This window comes from Balearica regulorum, chromosome 1, assembly GCF_011004875.1.
Source record: "Balearica regulorum gibbericeps isolate bBalReg1 chromosome 1, bBalReg1.pri, whole genome shotgun sequence".
Taxonomy (NCBI): Eukaryota; Metazoa; Chordata; class Aves; order Gruiformes; family Gruidae; genus Balearica; species Balearica regulorum.
In genome coordinates, this window is record NC_046184.1 from 24,680,188 (window position 1) to 24,703,338 (window position 23,151).

The 23,151-nt window shown below is 39.8% G+C and overlaps 1 protein-coding gene and 1 long non-coding RNA gene across 2 annotated transcripts; one reads left to right on the plus strand and one right to left on the minus strand.

Annotated features, from left to right (window-relative positions):
- Positions 1–398: 398 nt before the first annotated feature.
- Positions 399–9,369, minus strand: LOC104633729 (hyaluronidase PH-20). The gene is made up of 4 exons (XM_010300031.2): positions 9,280–9,369; positions 7,328–8,512; positions 5,718–5,807; positions 399–3,828 (listed from the first exon to the last, which is right to left on the minus strand). The coding sequence occupies exons 2-4, from the start codon at positions 8,288–8,290 to the stop codon at positions 3,172–3,174; spliced, it is 1,710 nt and encodes a 569-aa protein (XP_010298333.2). The 5' UTR covers positions 8,291–8,512; positions 9,280–9,369; the 3' UTR covers positions 399–3,171.
- On the plus strand, positions 5,700–20,125 carry LOC142600152 (uncharacterized). Its single transcript, XR_012833610.1, has 3 exons — positions 5,700–5,839; positions 7,837–8,261; positions 18,637–20,125. It is a non-coding gene; the product is annotated as an uncharacterized LOC142600152 (long non-coding RNA).
- Positions 20,126–23,151: the final 3,026 nt, after the last annotated feature.

The following is a 23,151-nucleotide window of genomic DNA, read 5'->3' on the forward strand; positions in this document are numbered from 1 at the left end:
ACTTCATCAAGCCCATTTTAGCATCTCCCAGTCCCTGAGTACTGCCAGCCTGAATTCTGCCTGGATGGGAGAAGTACAAAATAATGAATGGCAATCAAAGTGAAATGAATGTTCCTCTTGTATTTAATCTTTAGAAAAATAAAAGAACATCAAAACCTGAAACTATAACGCTACAGAAACAAGTAATAGTTACAGGAAATGCAGTGAATGGAAGGTGAATTTTTTTGTGGGGGGGGTCTCTGCTTTAGGAGAATACAAATTTGGCTATGAACGTAAGATAGTCACCAGCAACGGAAGGTATAGCACCCATTTTCCTTCTTCTTTCCTACCTTACTCCATGGAGACTCACTGACACCATGGTGACTCTAACAGAATACAGGCAAGACAAAATATAATAGAGAGCAAAATAATATATTTGGAAAATACTGTAATTTTACACAGCGGGTAGCTGGCCTGAATCTCACTATGACAAAAAGTTAGTAGGACTTAAAGCTTGAATTGCAGATACATGTAGGTAACATAAATATCCCAAATGAACATTCGAAAGGTGGCTGGTAAAGCATTGTCCATCAGGGCACAAGACAGATAGCTATTGATGGATGGCGCTTAGGAAGACACATTTCTGTGGATAGTTTATTGCAATAGTCTGCTTTCCTCTCACCCTCCTTTTACTTTTCTGGTCCTGGCTGCTCTCAAGAAAAAAGAGATGGGATCAGATGGATAGGTGTAATCTAACATATCTATACAGTGGGCCTCCGGGAAAGGTTGTTGGTATTAAATGCCAGGTAGATAAAATGTGTTGAATGGGAAGAGACTGGTCTGTCCACATTCCCTAGTGCTTCACTCTTTCACATTCGCAGTTCAATTCTTCTGTGTTTCCTGGGAGGTCCTGGGTGCTGTGTCTGAACTCTTCTGTGATTTTAACTTCTCATCCTCCTTTTCTGATGATTTCACGCTTTCCCCGTCACAAATGTTACTTGCTGTTACTTGGCTGATAGTCAAAAATATTTATGGCAAGACTTGTAGATTTTGTGAACCTGTAAGCTCTTTTATCACAAAGTGCTACAGATGCAGAGTCTTTCAAAGTGCTAGATACAAACAAGGCTAACCTCAGGAAACTTTGCCAAACATTTAACAAAGTAGTGCAGCCTATAAACTAGAACTCTGTGTGCCAACATAAAATTTTAGCCATGTTAAAGCATTCTGCTGAAAAAAATAGAACTTCATATAAGTCATACATCATATTATAAGGCATTACCAGTGACGTTTCCAGTTTTTAGAAACCCTTTGATCGTTATCACAACTGCACTGTGAAAGGGGAGGACCTCAGGTACAGGAATTATGATACCACGGCTTTTGTTTACCCAAGATCAAATAACCAATATCAAAGCTGCAGTGAAAAAACCACGTTTTTACAGAGGCAATCAAAACCAACTGTCTTCTTTTGTGCCACAGTCTGCTTCATATATATATATATATATATTTATGATTACTTGGAACATAAATGGCAGAAATAGCTTTGACTTCTAGACTCAACACCATAACTGCGATGAGAAAATTGTTACTTCCACTTGATAACTTGCTGTCCAAAGGCCATAAAACATAATTTCTCCATGTTAAATCTAAAGGCTTCATCTATTTTTCTGCACATCTGTTATGACCAACAACCTGAAAATTCAAAGTCAATGGATATAATGTGTTTTCTGCTAGATTAAGACATGAACTTTTCGCAAATAAAGGGCTACTATATTGAAATGCCAGGTATTTCCATTAGTGAGGCAGGTTGTATCTGTGGGAGGTGGTGATTTATTTATGTAGATCACGCCTAGCTCTAGGGAGACTTTTTTAATCTATCCATGCCAGCAGCCACTCTTCACCCACCAGAAGTCCAGCCATCTATTAAGCATCCTACGTAATAATTTGAAAAGGTTATTTTATCAAATAAACTGCAGTTAATTGCTTCTAAATGCTTAAAATGACTATGTGTAAATCATAACTAGACTCTTGATATGATACTGAGAGTAGTTTTCTTCTGAGGTATCTCTGCTACTTTAATGGTGCTTTTGGCAATGAAATAATATTAAGCAAATAGTTCTGTCGGCAGACTGGATTAAAAAGGTGGTCCTGAGATTGAGGATCAGGGGCACTGGAAGTGAAAAAAGGGAGTCCCAGGTCCCCAGCATCACTGCATCTTGCAGCCTCCACTGCTGGGTTTTCCTAAGGAACAAACCAAAAGAGGGTTTCCACCAAAGAGGGTGCTGAGGAAACAGGCATAGAGAGTGTCCCACGCGTACAGGCTTCTCACCAAATGGCACAGACAGTCCTGTCCAGTTGCTGGGAATGGCTGGGTGGAGAAACTAGGACTGGTGACCAGTGCCGGCAGGGAGTGCTGCCGCAGATCAGATGAGGTGTGAGTACTGGCCAGACGAAACAACTGAAAGCCAAGGAGGGGACATCTGAAATAAGGGCGAGGGCTAGGGAGAAGAAGAGGAAAAGAAAGGAAGAAAGATAAACCCCTACAGCTCCAATTTTAAATAATGAAGCTGTAATATTTGAAGTCAACGTTTACATTAAAGTTAGAACCTTTTGAAGAGTTAGGAATATATTTAATTAAAAGAAAAACCACATTGTCCCTGTAGATACTGTGAAAAGTGGAGAAACATTACATTAATCAGATAAATTTTATGCTGCAAAGTCCCACAGATCTAAAGTTAAGCCAAATATTTTTAAGAGCTAATTTTCATATGGAATTAAATTAATTCCTGTATAGAACAACAAACCTGTTGACTGCTGAGACTCAGTGAAATCCAGGTTGAGATGTATTTAACTGGCTTAACTTGAAGTATACAAAACAGAATTATCAACTTTTTTTTTTTTTTTCAAATATAACTGTTAAAAATGTAAACTGTAAAAAAATATTCCTTATTCTGGATTATCCTTTCATATGGTATAATCAGTATATACAGACCAGTATATCTTTGGCACAAATAGTAGTTTATAGAACTAAACTGAAGAAATACATTCAAGCTGAAGTGTCACCTGTGGAATAGAAAAAGTTACCTGATACAGATAAGACCATATGCCTTTCAGGAATGATTTTTCTTTGTAAATAAACCCTTTAGAATTTCAAACACAGACAGGGAAAAGAATATTCTCACTTTTGTAGGTCATTTATATTAAGGTTCTCAAAATTAGAATTAAACAAAACAGATTAAACATCCTTATCTTATAGGATGAAGAACTACTGAAAGTACGAGTGTCATTTGCTTCTAAATCATATCTAGTGGCAGCTGTGACAGTGCTATATTCTGCAGTTGTTGTATTGAGTATATTATTTCCAAAGGTAGATTGGAAATCTATTTCAGGATGTGTAGATAATGTCACCTTATTCTGAGAGGTAAGTGAAAATACAGTTCTGTTAGACAGGATCTTTTCTTCAGAGGCTTCTATATTAGAAAGTGAATTTGAGGATAGCTGAATGCAAATATCTTCTGAAATGCAAGCACGGAGGTAATGGATGTCATTTATATCAGTTCTAGGTTCACAACTGTGCCCTGCGTAACAGTGGCAATCAAATTTTTCTATGAGTGTTTGCAGGTCCTGAAATGCTGGTTGCCCTTGCAGAGTGTATTTTCCATCCTTTGTCATTTGAATGACGATATTCTCAGGGTTCAAGTGAAGATAGTCACTGGAATTCCATTTTTTCCGTGCACAAGCACCAGAGTCTTGGCATAACACTTGGCTACAGATTCTGGCTGCCATCGTGACATTGATGAGGTACGGGGTCAAAGTCCTCCTAAGGTAGTTGTCCAGAGTTCTACAGGTGTTCTGTGAAAAGAGCATCGTATCTGCGTAGTTTAGTACAGAAATCATTAAAATGCTGTCTTCTAATAACAGTACAGTAGTGGGTATCTATGAATGTTTCTCCTGAGGTTTTGACAATAGTTGTAACTGTTGGAAGAAATTTTATCTGAGAAGTTGCTATATAGTTCAAGGATCACAGCAAATCTATGTTGGGTGGTTGCTGGAGATGTTATGAAAAGCACCTGTATCAGAAAGCAGATGACTTTAAGCTTTCATTTTATCTGTATATTTCATGTCATTGAATCAGATGCATTTGAAGAAGTTACATGAAGGATTAAGTTCCTTTTTATGTCTTGAATGGTTTGAAGGGATCTTGAAAAAAAAAAAAAAAAACCTCACTTCTTGAGCCTGAACAAATAATTTTCCTATCAAATCGTCTCTGTGAGACTCTTCAATTTTCCCCTGACCTGAATAGCTAGGCTGCAGGAGTAAGGAGCTTTCATGGCATTTTTGAACGGAAAGCATTTTGGGAGGGTGGTCAAATTGAAAGTATGCTAAGAGAACTGATCATTCCAGTTGATCATGAAGTTGGCATATATTCTGTGTATGCATGGTGCAATTTAATAACCAGAGGCTTTGGGAACTCTTTCTTTGTTTCTGATGCTATGTCTCCTTAGGGCATTTGCCTAATAGCACAAGACGGTTGGACTTGATGATCTTAGAGGTCTTTTCCAACCTTAAAGATTCTATGATTCTATAGATACAGCTAATATTTACACCCATGGAGATCACTTCAGTGAATCTGAGGTATCTGTGGGGTTTTTATTTTTCTTTTAAGTATATATAAAAACCTTGCCTAGAAATTTTGGTTGATGCAGTTCTTGCAGAAGTGAGGCTCACCGTAATATTTCATTGCTGAAGGGCTACTGACTGTGATAGCTATGGAAAAAAAGGTGCGATTAGTGCACAAATACAGAGTGTGACTGGGCTGTGGAAAGTTCTGTTTGCTCACACAAATCTCAAAATTCAGGCAATAAAAGTTGTTGCTCATCTATGTTCTGGTATTGAGTAACAGGCAAAAAAGCTTCAGGTGCAAGTGATACACTTTCTTAAAGGCAGACACATACAAAAAGGAGTCAAAGTAGGATGCTTTGGGGAATTTGACCCCTCAAGAGCTGTGGAGGTTTATTGGCCATGCTTTCACTGACAGGAGGCCAAGCAGTGCTGAAGAATTTCAGTTCTATGCTCTTGGAAGACTTCAGAAGAGCCTTCCCATACAGTAGTTTTTTATATCTAACTTGCCTGGGTTTGAATTAGCTAGTTTGAAAGATTTATTTAAACATCCTTATAACAATGTTTCTCAAACTATGTATTTGACCTTCCTAAAACAAATTGGATTTTTTTCCTCCTCTGACTCAGATCTTTCTTACAATGAATTTAATCAAAGTACTACTTACAACACACAGAACAGGCTAGAGCTGAAATTTCAGACTGACTCCTCCTAGTGCTTTAAATATAATTGCTAAGTGTACCACTTTAAAAAGCAGAAGAGTCTTTTAAAAATTGTTCTGGGCAAGCACAAGTAATTTTTTCTGTACCTCATGACTGGATTGTAATGAAGATATAGGAATTATTTCCTTAAATTAACTGAACAAGCCTACAGTTATCATGGTAGCTTGTCCAGTTACTCAGAGCCAGCACTGATACTTCGAGAGCTTGAACTCTTGTTCTGTGTGGTCAATGACAATCTTTGTAAGCCTCAAATGTGCTTGTTTTTTGACTAGAGAAGACTGCTGGCAATATGCAGTCATCATTTTAAAAGTAGAAGATATGATGTAAGTAATCATAATGTTTTATATCCTGTTCACTTTATTGCTCTTTAAAAATGTCATATAGTAATTAATCTGGCATACCTTATTTTGTGTTAAATTCATATCACCCCAGATCACAATTCCAGAAGCACCCAGTGCAGCAGATTCTCCGATGGTATTTACCAGGTCATCCTGAGGGGAAATGTGCAAGGAATCATACTAATGTAAGTAAGCTATCACATAAGGCCAAAGGTATAAAGCATATAGTAAATTACATATCCAAAATAACTACTTTGAAGACAGCAAGCAATTATACATGATGCAAATATTCTGCTCTCAATTACAGTTTTATTCTGGGATTAGGTTGCACAGGTGATGCCAGAAAATGTTGCCAACCATATCCAACTTATATGTGTCATCTGGTTAGAAAAACAAGGCTGTAAAACTGAGCCAGTGGTTAGGCATATGACATATACTTCTCCAACCCTTTTAAGTTTTATATTTTGCTGCACTGCCTTCTGGCTGCTCAGAGTTGGTAGTAACTGGTTTCAGTAATGCTGCCTGAAGCAGAGGCTGGAAAGCACAGTGCCTTTTTTTTTTTTTTGGGGGGGGGGGGGTGGGGTTGGGGTTTTTTTAACTTATTTTCAGTTACCATAAAGTACTAAAGCAGAAAAGTAGCAAAAGAAAGATCTTTCACCAACAGGAATCTCTTTTCTCCACAGAATGGCTCTGACCTTTTACAGAGATTGATTTGGGAAATTCATTTCTGTCCAGTTCTCATATTAGGGTCTATTAGCCCTAACAAAATCTTAAAGCCTATCTGGGATGGGAGAGCACTATGGGTAGAAAAAGAACAAGGGAAAAACAACTTACTGTGGGGCACCACACATGAAAAGGAAGAATGTAAGGATTACAGGATTTAAATTATTAACTAAGAGCCCAGCAGGGACCCTGGCAGCACCCCTTGCTCCCTGAAGGTATCCACAGAGCTGGGGGCAATACCTGGTGATCCTCTATCCAGGATGTGAGAGGACACCAGGCACAATGCAGTCACCAGGACCACAACCTCTAACTTCCCCTTCCTCATGGCCTGGATGACCAGGAAGAGATTCCCCAGACTGGTGGTACCTCTGATAGAGTGGGTGTGAAGGGAAAAATGTGAAGGGAAGAGTGTAGCCAGAACTGCAGTAAGATGATTAGACCTTAATTGGATCCTAACCTCAACTAACCCATGAGATGCTGAAATACCCTTTGGAAAGCTACTGGAGCACAACTAAGGACAGAATTTTCTCACTAGCTTTTAAACTCTTTTTTAAAGAAAAGAAAGACTCCCTTTTATTGTTTTTTTCTTATAACCTAAAAAACAGACATCTGGCTATCCCAGTTTTACTAATTTTCTTTGGAAGAGGTTACTCAAATTTCTTTCTTCTGACTTAATGTACTAAATATGCTTTCTAGTTTTGTAATATTTTGCTACATGTGAGAACTATTCAGAGAATAAAACACTATTTGATAAATATCATGAGGAAGGTTTGAAAATAGACATGTTAGTGTTCCATTTGATTAAATTTCTTTGATGGATTAATTTAATTTTTTATACAAAATCTATACACTTTTTTTCCTGATACAAGTTAGCATATTTGCTAAATAAATATAACTTGGTAATTTCTTTCCACTTAAATTTGAAATATTTAAGGTCTAGCTCCACTCACCTGGGAGAGATATTCTTCATAGACATCTGTGAATACTGGACGTGTATATACAAAAACTGGAAGGGGATGGGTAGAATTAGAAACATACGAAATTCTAATGGCTTCTTGAACTCTGTTGCGAACAAAGAGCTGGGCATTTCTGGAAGATCTTAAGGCTGTCTCTAGATAGATAGATGGATAAAGTGCTGTACTTTCCTCCCACAACCAATTAAGCTCATTATTTCTTTCTATTTCAATATCTAAACAGGTTCCTGTATAATTATGTGGGTTTTGTTTGTAATCATAGTTATAACAGTCTGGATAAAGGTAATATCCCCACAGACGATTTGGCTTCATTTCTATGCCCAGCTTTAAAGATTCCAACATAATTGATTTTGCTGCAGCTTCAAATTCCATTTTAGCTATAGTCCTGGCTTCGGCTTCTGATAGACTGAGGTCTCTCTGCTGAACCAGTTCAATGGATTCCTGCCTATAAATGTCTTTTGATCCCCAGTTCCTTATCCACACAGGTCTCCAATTTTCCCAGTCAATGACAGCCAATCCAAACTGTTCATCTGAAGGAATATAGAACTGGATGTCTTCTTTGGCTTTTTTTAAATGATTCTGCAGCAGCGAGAGCTGGGGGAGTCCTCCATTGAACGCCTCTCCTGTGACTTCATTTTTGTAAGGATAGTAGCCAAGCCTGTCTGGATAGAAGAGAGTGATGTTTTGCCCAATGGATGTCTTCAGTGTGCTTCCAATGAGAGAAAAAAATTTCATGTCCAGCTGCACTCCAATCCTTTCAGTACAAAGTTCTGTAGGAGCATTCCAGATAGAAAGGAAAGGTGAATTAGAAACAAGTGGACGAGCTCTTATGTTCAGAGATGAGCAGCAAGAAACTAGAAGAGTGGTGAACACCATACCGGATGCTATAGGATACGTACAGGTAACACAGGTACCAAAACCTTGTCTTAGAGTTTCCATTGTAGCATGTGCAGTGGCATTAGGTGCTTCTGTTCAGACAAAAATTAAATGCTCTCTGGGTGTTCAGAAGGTTGGTAGTCTGTCAGAAGCCTTCCCATACAATGTATTTCTTCAAATTAATACCTATTAAGCAATATTCCTTAGGTGTAAAATAGGGGTGTCCTTTATACAAGACTCTCTGTCCTTTCAGACTGCAGGAAACTTTTCAACAACTTCTGAGACCTAATGCAGAAAAAGGGACAAATGTAGATAAAGTAAGAGATGATAAATATTTAAAGTCTGAAATGAAACATCATGAAACAAATACCATTTGTGATTTTGAATAATTGTAATCTTTGAATAAAATTTCCCTTTGAAGGAAAAGCACAATGTACAATCACAGAGAAAATAAACTCTCTCTATGTAAAATTGTATATAGATATAGATATAAAACTGACAGGGGAATGGTATCCAGTGAGTCATGGATCAGAATGAGTATGTAGTAGTCCTGATTGTGCCAGTGACTGATGTCTGTACACATGAGCAGTTTCACAATGTCTTAATCAACAGTAATCTACATGTAGTATTTCTCACCTATCTCAAAATAAAGTTCTAGGTCTTAATTCACTGTTTTTACAGAGCACTTAGGGGAAGATACAAGATAACACAAAACCGGAACCTGTACACTCATTTAACTTGGTAAGGTATGAAATATTATAGGCACTCTGTCTTCTGACAGGAGCTCTTTTAAACAGGCTCGAAAGCTGTGTATCATCTTGGTATATGGCTATATGTTGCCTGAGGCCCTTTGAGATCTACAGATTAAGTGACCCCAAGTCCAAGTGTGCTAGGAGTGTAATTCATTAGGAAAGCTGAAGTTGTCTGTACACCCACAGTGAGCTGCTGCACTTTTATTCAGGAACATAATGGTAGTGGTGATAGTCATGGTCAGTCAGCAACTTCTGCTTAGTAGCGCAGTAGCTAAAGCATTCCTCTGTGCAGTAAGTCACCTGAATCCACTTTCCTCCTGATGTTTAAATGGTTCAAACCTGGATCTGTCACTTTCCATAGAGACCTCGTGATGAGGCCATAGAGTACCTAAGGAGTATATAAGAGTGTGCCCGAAAATACAGGAGTCACCATGAAATGGGCCACAGGGTGAATGGAAATGTAAAATCTCTGAGGACAGATTTTTAAAAAAAAGTAAACAATATTTTGGTTTGCATTTACTGAATTCAGCTAGGAGTGGAAACTGCAAACGTCTGGTCCCTACACCTTGAATTATGTCTCTCCCTCTGTTCATCTTTTCTGTGACTGCTTAGTGTAAAATTTGTAAGCAGTATGGGCACAGAATCAGAGATCTCTCTTCCCCGAACAGTGCATACAGACAACAGGTTGCAGTTATTATCCACTTGCATTTTTTTCATCATCCCTCTGGCTGCATGATTTTTCTTTAATTTGTTTCAATAAAATGGCAGAACACCTCCAAACACCTCCATCCATCAAATTGTTCCATACCCAGAAAAGCTCAACAGTATAATGAGAGGTTGATGGAGACTTGAACCTTCCTAAATCCAGCCTCAAGTCAGGCTCACAGCAGAGATTGTTGTAGTAGTAGTCCAAGGAGAATCCCTGTGTGTTCACTGAGTTTCATTACATCTGAACCTACTGAAAAGTCCTGATTTGCTTTGACTGTGGGAGAAAAGCATCTGTGAAAGCAACTATCATGGGGAGAAAAAAAGAGAAGGCAGAGCAGAGTGACTGATAGCATAGCAGCATAGTTTCTGCAAGAATAGGAAAATCTAGACCTTTAGGGGACCAGAACAATGAAAAAACCTATGTCAACAAATGGACTAGATCCTGCCTCTGGTCACGGACATAACACTGTCTGGAGATGATTCTGGGATTCTTCATTTGAGAGTAGCTTGCCTTTTCTGAGGACTAGGAGGAAATCAAGGACAAATGGAAAAGTTGTACTGAAGGAGGAGACCTCCAGGAGTCGAGTTTCCCAGGAGGGGTTTTGCATTACAGGGCTCTTCACAAGAAATGCCAGAACCCAGACACTTAGCTTCCCAGATTAGCAAGTCTATTTAGCAAACCACACTTTGCTTCTTCCTCATCCATCATGTCAGATGCCAACAGGCAGTAGGGATATTTTCCCTTTTATTCTTTTCCTTCCTGGGCATGCTGCCAGCTCTTGGTCATTGTGTCAGTGGAGAAGCACAGAGCTGTTAGCCATTCCTTGTGCCGGGTCCCCAACCTAGCTGAGGAGGGAACAACAGCCAATTCAATTTTCTTGGCGTAGAGGTGCCAGCCCATGTGAATGAAAGCAGCTACTCAAAGACAGAAGCATGCACAGCTGAAAGACTGGCAAACAAGCACCAATAGCAAGGATTCTTGGAAGAGGGTTTGGCAGCTGAAGAGGAATTTTTTTTTTTTTTTTTTTAAAAACAGAAGCTTATAGTCCTGGAGTAGGAAGTGCAAGTAGAAGAGGCAGAAAGTACAACCATGTGGTATCAGATATCCCTTCAGAACTCATCTGCAGGTATATGAGAGACAGATAAGGAAGGGAAATGTGGCATGGGTGGTGAGGTGCAATGTACAGCAGAGCTAGAACTGCAACAGCTTCCTCCCACCTGCCATGACAGCACCTCTGCTCAGCTGCAGTGCCCCTGAGCCTCTAGAGCCCAATTTCTGAGCATAAGTCCGGGAACTTAAAGCATATGCTACATTGTCTACCAGGAGAGAGGTACCATTCTCTGCCAGGAGAGAGCACCTCTATTCCACAGACCAGCACAAACCTTCAGCTAGGATTTTGGCCCTGTCATCTTCATTCCCTCAACATATTAATACAAATTGCTTTTGTGCCACATTTAAGTGTCTGCAGTGTTATGCACATATCTGCAAAGAATTCTCTGTGGCCTTTCACAAATAGCTGAGTTTTGGTCAATTGTAATTCTGCACCTTTTTGTTTCATTTAGCTTCCCCACCCTTTACAGTAAAGATTTTCACTTTTTCTTCAATGGACAAATTTTAATCAACATTTTGGAAGAAATAAAAACCAATGGTTTGAAGGCTAAACTACCAGTCAGAAAGGCCAAGAGCTGTAAAGGAAAAGTGAAACTGCAGATACCTGAGACCCTAGGATAAAGAGGTGTGTATAATGACTGCTTATTGCTTTTGTATTAATTAAATAAAAGTTGGATCCTCTTTCATGATTGAGCTCTTTGGTTTTCTTGGGATGATGAACAAGCAGCAGCAAACCGGCGTTCTCATAGCTCTACCTTGGATTCCCTCACCTAGCCTTCTATTGTCCATTTCACTTGTATCTTACAAAACGCTTGTCAATCCCAGGAGGCAAATGAGTTCTCATTAATGAAGCAGCAGGTAGCCTGAGGTCTAAACATCCCTATAGATATTTCACCATTCCGCAGCTTGATGTGATAACTGAAGAAACCCTGCCAAGAAGCAGTTTCGTAAGCTAGACTTAGATCATAGATCCAATCACCAGGAAAGAAGATATGGCTGTGTTCATTTAAATTGCTCCAAGAGGAATACCTCATTTACATGGCATCTGCTTGGTAAGACTTGTAGAAAACAGGGCTTCATGCATTTCTCCCAACTGCCTGGAGATGACAGCAGGAAAAAGCCATGTTTTCTCTGAGCTAAACAATCTCGGTGCTCTCAGCCTCTCCTCATATGACAAATGCTATAATCCCTTATTCATCTTCATGGCAATTTGCTGAACTTGCTCCAGTATGTCCGTTTCTTTCTTGTACTGGGGAGCCCAGGAAAGGACACAGCACTCCAGGTGTGATATCACCAGTGCAAAGTAGAGGGGAATAAACACATTCCTTGACCTGCTGGTAACGAATACTCTTGCTAATGCCACCAAGGAGGCTGTCGGTCTTTGTTGCTTCAAAGATGCATTGCTCACCCTAGTCAACTTGGTGTCCACCATGACCTCCTAAAGCCTTTTCTGCAACTGCTTTCCAGGCAGTTGGCCTGCAAGTCTATACTGGTGCATAAGGTTATTCCTGTCCAGGTGCAGGACTTTGCATTTGCTTTTGTTGAACTCCATGAAATTCCTGTCAGCCTGTGGAGGTCCCTCTAAATGGCAGCATGATCCTCTGGCATATCAGCCACTCCTCCCAAGTTTGCATTGTTTGCAAACTTGCCAAGGGAGCATTCTGTCCCATTGTTCAGATAATTAATGAAGATGATTCTTGAAAAATCAATCAGGTCTTGGACCCCTCTTCTCTCCAGGGCTGTCTCCCATGGGATTCTGCTGAGCTGATTGCTGAAGAGGTCAAAGTCTGCTCTCCTGAAGTCAACATTTATTATCCTGACATTTGCCTTGTTCCATCTTTTCAGGATCCTGAACTCCACTATCTCATGGTCACTGCAGCCAAGAGTGCACCCAACCTTCACCATCCTTGTTTGTAACTATGAGGTCCAACAGCGCATCTCCCCTTGCTGGCTTCTGTGTTATCCAAACAAAGAGACATTTCCTGAGATGGTGCAGACAGAGACTTCCAGGACAAACTAAAATAATTCCACACAGAAATTCTGGAGGAAAATATTTCCCACTTATGCAAAGACAACTTACTAAAATGAAATAAAATTGTCACACAAAGAGATGAGATACGCTGGCATTTGCCAGCACAGTGATCTTTCATGTAATTGGTTTTGTCATAACAAAATGGAATCACCTCAGAAAGGAGTTGTAGGAGTAGTTCAGCTTTTACTATGCCTTTTCCTCTGGTTGTAAAGTATTTCTTGCCCCCGTCGAAGTCAGAAAACTACAGGACACAAATTTAGCTCTTTGGTCCTGTAAGCTTTTATATAAGTGGATTTCAGCAATAGGCTGATCAGATGTAGAGGAAAAGAGGAAAACATTGTTTTGAATACTATTTTTACCAGTTTAGCTAGAAGTCATTTGTTATTGGCTAATCTTGGAAAGCTTGCTTTAACTGGTTGTTGGGAAATGGTTCTCCTCCAAATCTTGCTGTAATGTACTCTGCTGGGTATAAGTTCATAGATTATTTTATGTGATAGTTTCCAGTTAAAAGGATTGCCTTTGGCCCAGCCTAACAATGACAGCTCTGATAAATGTTACTCTTTTCAGTCTCCTTGAATGTCGGTCTAAGTGAGCAGAGTCATAAAGCTGCCCTTGTCGTTGTCAAAAAGTCAATATCTTTACAATATATTAACACTAATTGCTCTGGGGCTACCTGACTAGAAGTACATGCTGATGGATCTAAATGCCCTGAGTCTAGGGAAATAGCTACTGCTTTAGATTTTCCTCAAATTTGACATTTGTAAAGGTTACGTATTAGAGGAAATAATATGAATTTTCTTGGTTTAATTATTTCATCATTTTTCACAGCATAAACTAGACTGCAGAAACATACAATTGAAAATGCTCCCATATTTTGGTAGCTACACAGTCATAGATCTGGGCCATGCCAAAAAAATGCCCCACTTGGCCAAAGACAGAAAGTTACAGAGAGAGGAGTACTATACTGCCCTTGAACTTCACACAAATGTTATGCACCACAACCAGCTGATGTGTCCCATCAAAAAAGCATTGATTTTGCTGTTTGGCTTATATTCAAGAAGTGCCACTAAATGTTAGAAGAATTCGGCTTTGGTTTTTTTTATGAAAATTAGACATGAGAGTCCACGTTTAGCCTTGAGATAATTAGACATATCTTAGTCAAGTCAGATCCACTAACATTAAAAGTAAACTTAAGCCAATAAGCACAACCAGTATCCAACATTCTTATGCTAATAGTTGTAACCACACTTCTCAAATTTTAAGCAAAAGCCCATAAAATCTCATGCACTCCCTGTTTTACTTGAATACTAGGAAAGCAGGGGGGGCCATTCATGACTTCCAAGGAAGAAGAGGAGTGTTACTGAGCTGTGGTATCTGGCCAAACAACAGCATGTAAGAACACTTCTAAGCCTGAGGTCACCAATATAATTATCTATCATTTTAGATTATAGATAACATAGTTTTCAAGTGTTTATTAGCTGTTTCTTGCATTGCAAACAATGTGTTTTATTGCATATTAATGAATGACATAAAATAATAATGGAAAATACCGATACGAAAATTGGTCAGTCTTTTTGCTGTGCTGAAGAAAATACGGATACAGAAGTTTGCATGTGGAACTGCTTTTATGATGGGGTAGAGGAATGGTTGTTTTTAAATTCATGTAAAGCTGTGGTGTAAGATACATAGTCAAATATGCAGATAGGACCAGAATATTGAGGATTTAGTCCCTATTCTTTAATTTTCATATAAACACTAGCTATGTTAGTGTGAAAACAACTCCCAACATTATAGACAAAATATGGTACTAGACATTGTAAGTTTACAAGTGCTTGGGGCAAGTTGCTTTGTATCTTCTTTTATCTGAAGGCTATGAAAATATGAAGTTGTGAAAGATGTCTAAAGACTCAGCTGCAGCTTCTGTGAAGAGATTAGCACTGGGAAGAGATTAGCACTGATTAAATTCTAAGGAGAAATAGCCATGACTCCTAAGGAGCAGAAGAACAGACTAAGGATATGTTTAATTAAGTGTTAATGTATTTAAATTTGGAACCTGAAGCAGAATCCAAAGCTTATCCAACAATATTGATACAATCCATACATAGACTTATGTTTCTCTGAATAGGATCAAAGCAGCCCACACTGTTAGCAAAAAGCTGTATTTTTCATGGATCAGTGGAAAATATTTAATGTATCTGACATCCCTTCTGCCCTGTTCTTGGATGCCCCAGGTGATGCTGTTGTGAGAAATGCCCCATTCGGCTAATGTCCATTCTGGAGATGAAAGGAACAGTATTGCTGATGGAACTTCAACCTAGAGAGAATTTAATCCCTCCTGCTCCTTTCAGAGGTGCCTGTCTTGGGCTAGAGGCTGTTTGTTCGTTACAAACAGGTGTCAGAGTCATGAAACAGCCAGAGAAGAAGTGGAAGAATAACCTTGTAGTTAGATTGCATTCCCCACTTGGGTAATTTTCGCACTTCTGAAAGGTGTATGATACTTCTGAAAGGTAATGATACTTAACACAAACACACACGGGTGTTGCGAGGATAACGTTAACACTTGTGAGGAATAGGAAGCTCCTCAGAAAGAAAGTCCACCTCTGGCAGTATGAACCATCTGTGCTGCACAGCTGGTGGTAAGTTTACCCTGATCAAACATTAAGTGTGAAGAATGGTCTTTGCGTAGTAGGATTTAGCCTCGTTGTTATGAATTAATTAAGCTGCACTTGTCTGTAAAGTCAGAATTTGGTAAGCACTTACTTTGACAGTGGTTTATAAAACTCCACCCTCACTTCAGTATAATCTTCTCACTTGGGCCAGGGTAACTGTAGGCCACATGATTAATTGTTCAGGTTAAAAATACCTCATCTGAAAGAGAGGAAGGGTTATTTATGACTAAGTACACAAACCAGGAAAACTGGCTAGTTTAGCTAGCAGGTCTGATTTAAGAAATGCTTGTCAAACTACACCCCAGCGCTGTGGCTGTCCTTATCATCAAGGACTGCCAAACCAGCTCTTTCATCATTGCTTACTCCCATTCTTGAGTTCTGTTTTCGAGTACAGGGCAATGAGTGCGTGAGGACCTGAAGCCTGAGAAAACCTCCAAACAAATGTCTGTGCTGGCATTCCTGACTGTTGCCTGTGGAAGAAATCAAAATATGCCAGAGATGTAAATGTCAGGAGCTGAGCATCCAGGTTGTACACAGCCCCCCCATAAAAATGTGTACACAAAAGATTTAGTCAAACTACTGTTCAATTATTTAAATGTGAGTTCGCTATATGTTTTTACTATATGTCCAATTATTTTTTATAGTCTTGCCATGACTATGGCAGTGTTCCATGACTAATTTCAAATGTTAGGGAAAAAGTCTATCCTCTTCATTCTCATTTTTCTCTCTTGCAAGTTCTAATTCTCAATTTTACAAAAATTCTTAATATCCTAACAGCCTGTTTATTGATGTTCTAATTTGTTTTTAGCGAGTTAGCCAAATAAACTGTCTGAACACATTTCCAAGAGCATTTGGAACATTTCCTTTGCTGTATTGTGTATAATTAGGCTTGGCAGAACTCAGATTCTGTAATGACGGTTTCCATTGCAGAGGAGTCAGGGACAAGATAAACAGTCCATCACGTGTCACTTTGCAGAGTATTCCATCTCGCTAAGATTATTCTGCAAAATGTTCACTGTCTGCTGAATCTCTAGTGCTTTATGGCAAAATGAGTCTAAACTTACTCTCTATAGTAAGATTTGAAATCATTAAAAATATGCATTACTAGTCAATATCATAGAAAAATATAATCATGAATCTACCAGTAACAGTGATTAGTACACAGCTAGTTAAAGCACAGATAAACACGGGGGTATATTTGGATCACATTTCTGTACTGTGCTACTACTACTCCTCCTCTAATGTAAAATATTGGGCAAATCACAGCTGAAAAAAACCCAATCCCTATTTTCTCTGGTTTAGCCTGTATATTCAACCTGTTCTTCCTTCCAACTACCTGACCAAGTTGTAGGCAAAATTTTAATTGATTCCTATATTCTGTGGGGACATCAACTGAGTAAATTAAATAATGTTTGAATGGTTTCATGAAGATAATGCTTTGAAATTCATGCTAAGATGCCCTGTGTGGGTTTTTTTTTTCCTCAACAGTATCTTCTATTCCAGTGCCATCTTAAACTCTTGTGGACAGGAGTTTTTACAAAGAGCTGTAGTGCAGATCACTGTGCACTTGGATTTGCAGTGCAAGAACAGGCTTCATAAGTAGTTTGTTAGATCTTCTCAGTGAGCTCTTCCAAACAAGACAATGTTATACCTACAAGTGTGTAGACAATATGAAAGGGAGCCCATAATATGGAGGATTATAATACTCTATTAATGAGCATGTATGGTCATCATCCCCCATAGAAGTATTATTTTAAAAACCAGAAGTCTGAACTGAACATAAAAATATACGATATTCTTTCCATCTAACCCTTCACACAGCACAGAAATAACTGCACTACATTTTTGATCAAAACAGATGGTATTTCACATCTGTGTTAAAAGCACATCTTTTTTCCCCAGCAAATCATTACCCTCTTCTAGGGATTAACATGAAAAAATTATCTACACTGTACAAAAGTATCTGTGCCTTTGAAAGAATGAGACTGTGCTAGATGACATCTGCAGAAGAGACAGAACTGGTTTTTGCTTAATCCTTGGAAGGAATGCAGTATTAAAATTAACACAGCAGCCAATTCCAAATGTGAAACTGTTTCAGTCACAAAATTATGCCCTCTTATTTTGAAAACAGAGGATCTTTCAAGAAAGATGCTAGTGGTATTCCCTTTTAAAAGTAGAGGGGCAGATGTATCCCTGGAGTAAACCTGCATGAATGAAATCGTTCCTGCGTTTTCCATAGCAGCGCTTCATACCTAGAGCAACAGGAGGCAGAGGTGGGGGGGTCCTCAGAGGGAATTATCCCTGGAAATAAATATGTATTATTAACCTCAGTACCAGTTTATATATTAACATCTGTTTTCACAGTATGTGGTTTCAAGTTCTCTTGTGTTATACCTGAATGCTCTCTGTTTTTAAACTTCTTCTCCTGGGACTAATTCATTCCATATTCCTTTCTCCCACATGATGGTATATAAATAAATACAATCTGAGGAAAATATGAAACTGCAGTAAAGAAATGAACCTTCCCTCAAGAATAATTTCTCTTTTCTACTGTTTCCTACTGTGTCCCTTTTCACCTGCTGTTTCTTCACAATCCTCATAGTCTTTTGTTATTTTGATAAACCTACTAATACCAAGGAGCCAGTGTAATTGCCACCCATCCCTGGAGATAAGCAAGAGAGATGGGTAAGCAGATGTCAAAGTCTCAAAACAAAGGTGAGTACAAAGCTATGCAGAACAGTGGTGATTTATAAAGGAGACATTAGCATTATCGAGCACTGTTTGGGGAAATGGTTATGCAAAGAATTAACAGTTTCAGCTGAAAAGAAGAAAGGAGCGCAGTTGGACCTGCCTGAGCAAGCACATTAGCATAACCCTTGGAGAAAGCCTAAGAAGAAAGATTTACAGTGAGGGAGCTGAAAGCAAGGGCTCGAAGCTCTGAACAAACAGCAGCTTCTGTTTGCTTGGCCCTGCCACTGCTAGGGAGGGGAAAGCTGGTACAGTCCTTTCGAACAAACAGCCAGGACACCTGACCTCAGCCCCGCGCCGTCTTCTAACTGAAATAACCTGCAAACCCTCACCAATTTTGGCCAAACGGTGAAGGTGAGAGAGAGACAACGAAGTCTGCTGTTTTTCAGGATAAAAGGCCTTGATGCCTTGCGTGCTGCGAGAGCGCGTTTGGACCACTCGCCACGGGAGCTGGGACTTGGGCAGCGCGTCGTGCCCGTCATGCCTGGCTGTCATCGCCCATGTCCTCGCCCTCTCCAAGACTTCTCTTCTCCTCCTTGGAGGCTTCAGTAGAGACCTGCGCCAACCCACACTGTGCAGGGACTGCCCAGCAGGCGCTCGATCGTTTGTAAGCAACTCTGACTCAAACCTCTTGCCTCGGATAATTTGTGGATTGCCTTGCCCATCTGTGGCTTCATATAAAAAATAACTATTACACTGCAACATACCATTTACCTGAGCCGAAGGGCTGAAAACATTCAGGTGTCTTTTCTTTCACCTGTGACTAGAAGCATTTGCTAGGGACAAATAACTTCGTATTAAACTTCCTCAAGTATAAGTTTATTCTAGTAGACTCCTTAAAAAAAAAAAATCCCTATTTGACTACTCCTTATCCCGCCCCTGAAAAATTGCCTAGACTAACAACCTTAAAAGCTTGAAATGAGTGTTTTTAAAGTAAGATTTTTTTTAGCAATTTTGTTAATATTGAGACATAGATTTTACTCAATAACCATGACAGCCATATAGTTACAGTTAATAAGTAATCTTTTGTGTGTGTAATGGTTCAATGAATCACTTGGAATGAAAAAAAAAGTTAAAACATGCTGAGAGAGAAGTAGGTGATAGTATCACACGTGGTTTGTAACAGCGGTTGTTACGCCTCATGATTCCTGACAGTCTTTATGGAAAGTCCTACTGAAATTTACCTTCACTCTCCTAGATTTAAATTTCAAAATAGTAAAAATTTAAGCGACATTAAAAAAAAAAAAGCAGTAAATACTCACCTACATGATTCCACAGGTCAGGGCTCGCTGGAGTGAATGAACGGGTGAGTGGACAAAATAATTAGCCTTGTCTGAAAAGGCAGGGCTCTGGCCCAGCCAATTGGGATTTGTCATTTCGTGAAAACCTTAGCATAATTACAGGGTAGTTCGTTAAAGGTGTCTCCTGTCACAGCTGATTGCAGTAAGTAGTATAACACCACGTTACCTGTCAGAGGTCTTACACCGTATTTTATAGTCTACTGAACAAATGCTTTAAAAGAGTCGTTTGGGTTTTTTTCTAAAGTAAGAAATATTTTATGTTTCAGCTTAATTTTGCATTTTGATGCAGCAGTGGTTTGATCAATGGAGGTAAAAGTTTTTTCACACCTATGCAGAAATGGAGTAGGGGGAGCAAAACCGCATCCTGCATTGCCAGAGCATAGAGTACCCGCAGGCTGTGCATCCATGTGGGGTGGGAAACAAGGTTGCAGGAGGAGATCCTCCGCTGCAGTCAATACCGAGGTTGCTGCACTTGGAGATCACTGAACTGAGCATCACGTTTGGCCCTCTGACTGTTTGCACAGAGACTGGGGCAGGACCATGGCGGCATCCCTAGTGGAGGCTGATGTAGGGTTTGTGAACATTAGAATAGAACGGAATAGAATAGAATAGAATAGAATAGAATAGAATAGAATAGAATAGAATAGAACAGAACAGAACAGAACAGAACAGAACAGAACAGGAATGGACAGGATAGGACAGGATAGAATGGAACAGAGTAGAATAGAATAGAATAGAATATTTCATTTTGGAAGGGACTTACAACGGTCATCTAGTCCAACTGCCTGACCAATTCAGGGCTGACCAAAAGTGACAGCATGTCATTAAGGACATTGTCCAAAAGCCTCTTAAAGACTGACTGGCTTGGGGCATCGACCACCTCTCTAGGAAGCCTGTTCCAGTGTGTGACCACCCTCTCGGTAAAGAAATGCTTCCTATGTCCAGTCTAAATCTCCCCTGGTGCAGCTTTGAAGCATTCCCACGTGTCCTATCACTGGAAACCAGGGAGAAGAGCTCAGCACCTCCCTCTCCACCTCCTCTCCTCAGGAAGCTGTAGAGAGCCATGAGGTTGGCCCTCAGCCTCCTTCTCTCCAAACTAGCCAAGCCCAAAGTCCTTATCTGCTCCTCATAGGACATGCCTCAGCACTTGCACCAGCTTTGTTGTCCTCCTCTGGATGCATTTGGGAAATAAAGGTAATTAAACAACCTTCCCCTATGTGTCGTTTAACTCCTAGTTCTGATGATGCTCACACAGCACTGTGAATTGAGGGCTTCCCGCAGCAGCAATGGGATGGCAGGCAGTGCCACCGGTTAGAGCCGTTTTGAGCTGTGAACCTGTTATATTTGCAATGTAGCAATTAAAAGACTTTCTTTTCTCCCTCAGCATAAAAACAATTTTGTCTTTGGAATTGATTTCAGTCTCAAGACTTTTGTTTCAATATTGAAACATTTTTCTCATTTTAAAATACAGCATGTTTTCTTTGCGTGATATTTTTACTAAAGTTTTGGTACTCCATGATGTATCCTTCTTAAATGTATATAACGACAAATCCCAAAAATGACAAAATAGTCAAAGTATTGTTATTTTTTAAGGTCAGCTGTAGAACAACAATTGTAAAGAATTATTTAGAATAAAAATATAGAAAAAAGTTTTTAAAGTAATAGTTTATAAAACTATTCTAAAATTTTGAAAAAAAAATACTCCAAAGCAAAGTTTGCTATGATGAAGGAAGAAGATGGAATAGAATTTTCCAATATATATATTTTCACATTATCGTTCCTCAGTAAAATGCTACTGTGCATTACTCTTATGTTACGTAAGAATTCTAAAACAATATTGATTGGTAAAAGTCTAGAAAAAAATGAAAATAAAGCTTTGGAATTTTAACTCTTAATGCTAAAATTTGTTTTTGTCTAGGTTGAATTCTTCCACTTGCTATTTTTGTAAAAGAAAACACTGTCCTTCTCCATGGAAAATATGGAGTCAGCTTTATATGTCAGAAGAACGAGGAAAATAACATACACAATACTGAGACTATGTAGGTCAAATTACTTTTGAGAGACCCGTGGTAGTTAGCAAAAGCCATTGCTGTTTCAGCCCAAGCTATAGACTACAAGGCTTTTCCACTTCACCTGTAGCAGCAGTTTTCTCTCCTGTAACATTGCATCTTTATGGTACAGGATCCACTCCACAGGAGTCTTACAGCCAGAATCCCACCCAGTATTTTTACCACTCATTCTGTGGTCTAGCATTCACTTCCCTCATCAAATGTGAATTTCCTCCCAGAACAAGCCAGCTCTTGCTGGCTGCAGTATTAAATAATTAAGTGATACAATTCTCAAAATTTGCAGGAAGCCTTACTTGCTTGGTGGAAGTGATGGTGTGGAATAGAATAAGGTCGAGGAGCCTGAGGAGATGTGGAAATGGATCTGCAGAGGTACAGGAAACGAGAAGAACAAGAGGTGCAGAGCACTATGACCAAATCATTCTTCACACCTCATTAACCTACTAGTTTGTCTCAGACATCCAGCAACATCCCCTCCGGCTTCTATCATCAAACTATTTCTTTCAAAACAAGATTTGCACTCGCTGCTACAGAAGGTTCCCATCCGCAGAGCAAGCCAAACGGGAGTGGTCTGCAAATTCTTCACTCCAGTTGCATTTCTCTGTGGGCATTGCTCAGCGTTAAGAACAGACTCACTGCCCACTGAATGTGTCCCCCCGCTGAGGCTGCCAGCAAAAGCGTTGTGTTTTGTGTTTTTCTGTGGACATCTAACCATTACCGGCTGGAGAAGAACCACCCGTGTCACGCCCCACGGCTGCCAGCCCATCAGCAGACACCAATAATTTCCAGTTGCTACTGAAAGAGCTGGACTCAACCCAATAACCTGGTGCTAAATATTCCTGGGCTCCTCCAAATCATAAGAATATGGCTGTTAGGTGGTTCTTGATTTCACTTTGATATAACACAAATTGCAAGGTGCTGGTGCTGGCTGTGGGACAGCAGCAGAAGATGGAGGAATAGGAAAACCACAGCTGGCAGCTAGTAAAAGAGGAGACGTCTGAAGCCAGACAGGAAGAGAAGCTGGTAAAGATAGGCAAATACCACATGGCTTGTATCATGGAATGCTACAAATGAAAAAAACAGGGTGTGTAACGTGCAAAGGCAGAGGTGGCCAAAAGCCAAAAGCCTAAGCAGTGTAGGCAAAATGGAACCCTGGTGCACGAAGAACAAAGCATGGAGGAATTGACGTTTGACCCATTATTAATCAGTGGCAAAACTCCACATTGTGATTTTGGCAGAGGGCACCCAGTGGAGAAAAGGGAGGCAGTGGGCTGAGCTGAGGATGTGGTATCTCCCTTCCCTTCTCTCCACACTTACCCTGCTCTCCAGCCAGTCTGATCCCACTGAGGTGAACCCTGTCTCCCTGGCATGTCTCCATCTCTCATCAGAGCAAGGCATTAAGGCACCTGTAACCTGTTTCTCAGCAGCTGTCCTCCGAGCCTGTCACACACGTCAGATCCTGCCCTCCACACACCATATCTCCTTCTCCTAAGCACACTGAGGTCACGTGCCTTTGTCACGATTTGCCACTTCTTTC